The sequence below is a fragment of the Brassica oleracea genome, chromosome C2 (assembly GCF_000695525.1).
Source record: "Brassica oleracea var. oleracea cultivar TO1000 chromosome C2, BOL, whole genome shotgun sequence".
Taxonomy (NCBI): domain Eukaryota; kingdom Viridiplantae; phylum Streptophyta; class Magnoliopsida; order Brassicales; family Brassicaceae; genus Brassica; species Brassica oleracea.
In genome coordinates, this window is record NC_027749.1 from 41710987 (window position 1) to 41715227 (window position 4241).

The 4241-nt window shown below is 34.3% G+C and overlaps 1 protein-coding gene across 1 annotated transcript; it reads right to left on the reverse strand.

Moving 5' to 3' along the window:
• Positions 1-1355: 1355 nt before the first annotated feature.
• On the reverse strand, positions 1356-2820 carry LOC106326837 (reticulon-like protein B15). Its single transcript, XM_013764780.1, has 6 exons — positions 2795-2820; positions 2483-2552; positions 2097-2280; positions 1812-1941; positions 1652-1721; positions 1356-1563 (listed from the first exon to the last, which is right to left on the reverse strand). Exons 2-6 carry the CDS (start codon positions 2517-2519, stop codon positions 1403-1405), a joined length of 582 nt encoding a protein of 193 aa, XP_013620234.1. The 5' UTR covers positions 2520-2552; positions 2795-2820; the 3' UTR covers positions 1356-1402.
• Positions 2821-4241: the final 1421 nt, after the last annotated feature.

Genomic DNA, 4241 nt, shown 5'->3' on the forward strand with positions numbered 1-4241 from the left:
TAACTTCTCTTAAAGGAAAAGTATACTAACCTCTTGCTTTCTGGAATGAAAGACAGATTCTTTGATGATGGTGAATCCGTTTCTGACGTTTGTGTTGATTCCGTAATGCATCAAAAGCAAACTCAGACGAGCCTGTTACACAACCAACAAAGAAATTTAGATTAAATGGAACTAAACCATGGACTGTGAAGAGATAAACGAAATCAAAATCCAAAAGAAAACAGACGAACACTAAAAGATATGAAAATAAAGAGAACAATAGCTTGGTGTGATCATGTCTACCTAAATTCAGATACTACCATAGAGCCTTAACCAATTTTATCTCCTTGTTAAGACGAAAAACTAAGAACTTAAGCATATCGATTTTCCAGAAACAATCATTCCCACCATCGCCAACCTTATACAAAACTGACAAAATCATTCACACATAGCTTAAGCATATCGTTTCCAGACTAATAGAGATTTTTTATCCTCAAATTTATCATCATCACTTGTTATAACAAACCAACCCACTCTTTTTCTATGCAAAAGATTCGATCTTTTCAACAGTCAAACGATAGTCTAATACAACTCTAAAAGACAACGGATGTTCGTACTTACAGTCTGATCTTGCTTCTTCTTCTTCTTCTTCTTCCACCTTCATTACCGCAAGCCTTGCCTCTTGTCAGAGTTTCATCCTTCGCTCGATCCTTGCTTTCTCTTCAAGCCTTCTTCTCTTCTGATCTTCATCATACCCTCAGAACGAGATTTTGCCTAACCGAGAACGATGGGATGAGATTCGAGAGAGGAGACGGATTGATCGAAAATGGAGGAGGAAGCCAAACTGATTTCGCGAGGCGAAGGAGAGAGAGAGAGACATTAAGGGGTGGTAAAATAGGATACTGACACGTAAGGGTTCCTTACCGGTCGTAGAAAGTCCAATTTAAGACCCGGTTCTTTCTTTTTTGCCGTTTTCATTTTTTTTTCTTTTGCTTGAAACTCCCCTTAGGAGAGGTGGTCTAAGAGTTTAGACTATCCATTGTCGATTATTATTATTATTTTTATTAAATATGTTACTGTTCTCCTCTTTACTGCATGGTAACAATGTTTATGTGCTTCAGAAAAAGACAGAACATGAGCTTCTTTTATTGTGTGTTAAAGTGGATTTTTCCACATACGTTCTTGGGAGGTTCTGCAAAGAAGTAATTGTCCTTCTTTGTTTATAAATAAAGATTTTACATTCTCATGAGTTGGTTCATTGTCTAGATAGTTTCCTTAATATTATCACTGCAAGTTTCAGATTTAACTGACTTTCTATGATCATCTACGAATTTTTAAATACTAAATTAAAAGATACAGTGTCCAAGTATCCCTTCTCAATCAAATAAGCTCAACAATGATATTATAGCATATATGGTTTGCTTTAGTATACGGCACACTCACATGACCTTGCACAACTTCTTCTGCTTGGTTTGAATATTTCGAGTATCTTGTTCTTCACTCCTGATACATCCTCAATGAAATTGTCAACAACCTCTTGACATAGTAGGTACAAAACTGGAATCGTCATCAAGCAGACAAGACCTGGAATGTGTGTGTATCGAAATTATATTAAGAAGTAAAAGACAGAGAATGAGATGACAGGTTGTAAGGAAACAGGTGATTTACTTACATATATATATAATTGTGAGGAGGCTAATGTAGCTCCCAAGAGTGTATATGATGGCCACAAAAAGGATGGCCTGCCACACATTGAAAGTTCAATGAATGAACAAATGATTCTTGTATGGAAACTGGAAAATATATATTGTTGAGTGGTAGGAAAGATTCACCCAGAGTAAGGTTTTCATGTCTTCTTCGTATGCAATCTCATACAGCATCAAGAGAAGACCTTCGATCTCTGAAAATAAGGCTCTAACTGGAGAATCTTTTTGTTTGAATTCTTCAGGAGTGGGAGCTCTCCTATTTGAGATACCATACCATATATATAATTATATACCATAGCATATATATATATAATTAAACTTATAGTGTTATTTGTTCTTATTAGGGCTAGATCCGGATCACCTATGTTACAAAAAAAAGAAGACGAGAGAGTGTGTATAAGTGGTAAGTACCAAATGAAAAGGGGTTCTCCAAACTTGACCCAGATGAAGAGAAGCAGCATCAGGACTAACAAGATTGAACATAGAAATGGTACAAGTCGAGTCTCCATGATCACCAATTGGTACCAGCTATGTGTGGCAATTGCAAATGTGATGCCTGATTTTATCTTGTTTTTCCACACACATAAATCCGCCACTGCAACAACATTTCCAATGCGTTATTCCAAATTTAAAATTCAAATCGTAATCCCCCTAAAATAAATGTTAGATCTTCCTCATTTTCTGTGAAACTGGACATGTTGATTCATATTCAAAGTAGCTAGTAAGTAGAAGAGAAGAAAGAGATACTGTAATTAAGAACATGAATCTTGAATCTTATAAGTAGATTATTATGTCACCTGCTCCTTCGCCAAGCAATTTATCTACGAGAGACATTGCTTTTTGGTGTGATTATAATATTAAGGTGACCTGCGATCTCCATAAAACATAGTCCATCAGGATTTTGCAAGTGTATTTACCATTTAGTCGCTCATGGATGTCAGCTTTCTTTGGCATGCTTTAACTCTTAAACTGTTATCATGGCTAAAACTTATGGCACCTTTAATTAATTGTTCCAAACACATGATATTCAATTATTTTCAACCAACCAATTAATTTCGTTGTTAGAATCTTAAAAGAAAATTCTATTGAGTGATTGAAGTAGAACTTACTGCTTAATTCGAACGATTTTATCTCGTTGAATAAAATATCTAAACGCTTCAAATCTGTAAAGAAGAAACATTACATATTACATATTTATAAGCTACACATGAATATATATATATATGCACATACACGCTATAAATAAAAAATATAATTAGAAAACAAAAATTTCTAGAATTATGAGAAATCGCAAGCATCGTTAAAAGAGAAACAAACAAAACAGCATGCATAGACATATACAGGCACATGCGTACTCACGTTGTGTAAATATTAACTCAGTATATTCTTAACTTGTTGAGCATAGCATGAATTATATACACAACATTGGCAAGCAAAAATCTGATAACCTTTTTTCCTCCATGTGATAACTTTGTTGATATTCATCTTTTTCTTTGGTCAACAGTATATTCTTTTTTTTTTGGTCAACAGTATGTTACCTTTGTCAGTTGATTTTTTCCGTATCAGTACATACACCATATGCAACTAAATACAAATTATGAATACAAAAGTAAGTTTCATATAAAGATTCGTTTCCATTTTAAGTTTCAAACAAATATTTTATTTCTCATTCATCCTTTTCAGTGCTTCATTATTGTCCCTATACATTATAGAAAAAGCAATATCTCATTTATATTATTTGAGAATCATTTAAAACGATGTAATCTTCTATTTTGTATTAATTATATTTTAGTGTTGTTGAGTTTTTACGTTGCTACATATCTATCTATAATAATAATGTTGACTTGATTCTTTCCAAAATGCGCCACGTCATTAGGAAGATGAGATGTTTTATGCCACATGTCCTCATTCACAAACAACTTAAAATGTTTATTCTGTAAGTGAATTTTATTGGGCTAAAAGTTACACTACAAGAAAACAGCGACATACTGAGGAAAAAAATCGTCGGTATGTCGTTGGAATAACGTTATTCCGATGACATACCGACGAAACAAATCCTCGGAAATAACTCTTCGGAAATTCAATTTTCCTCGGAAATCCCTCGGAATTTTCCGACGGAATTCCGAGGAAACTCCGAGGACCACCAGTTCGTCGGAAACTCCTCGGAATATACCGAGGGAGAACGTCTTCGGAATTTACCTCGGAAGTTCTGACGAAATGTTCCTCGGAATTTTCATCGGGAAATTCCGAGGAACAAGTCCCTCGGTATATTCCGAGGAATGAGTCCCTCGGTATATTCCGAGGAACATGTCCCTCGGTATATTCCGAGGAACATGTCCCTCGGTATATTCCGAGGGTTCATTTCCTCGGAATTTAAAAACAATTATTTTTTTTAAAAAAAATAAAATTTTTGAAATTTAAATTCAAAAATAGAAAATTAAAATTAAAATTGAAATTATATTAGTTAATATTCAAAGTTGTACAAATAAAAATAAAACATTCTGAGTTTTAGAAAAAAAAAACTACGGGTCTGGCACGTCCGGGAACACCTCGTTC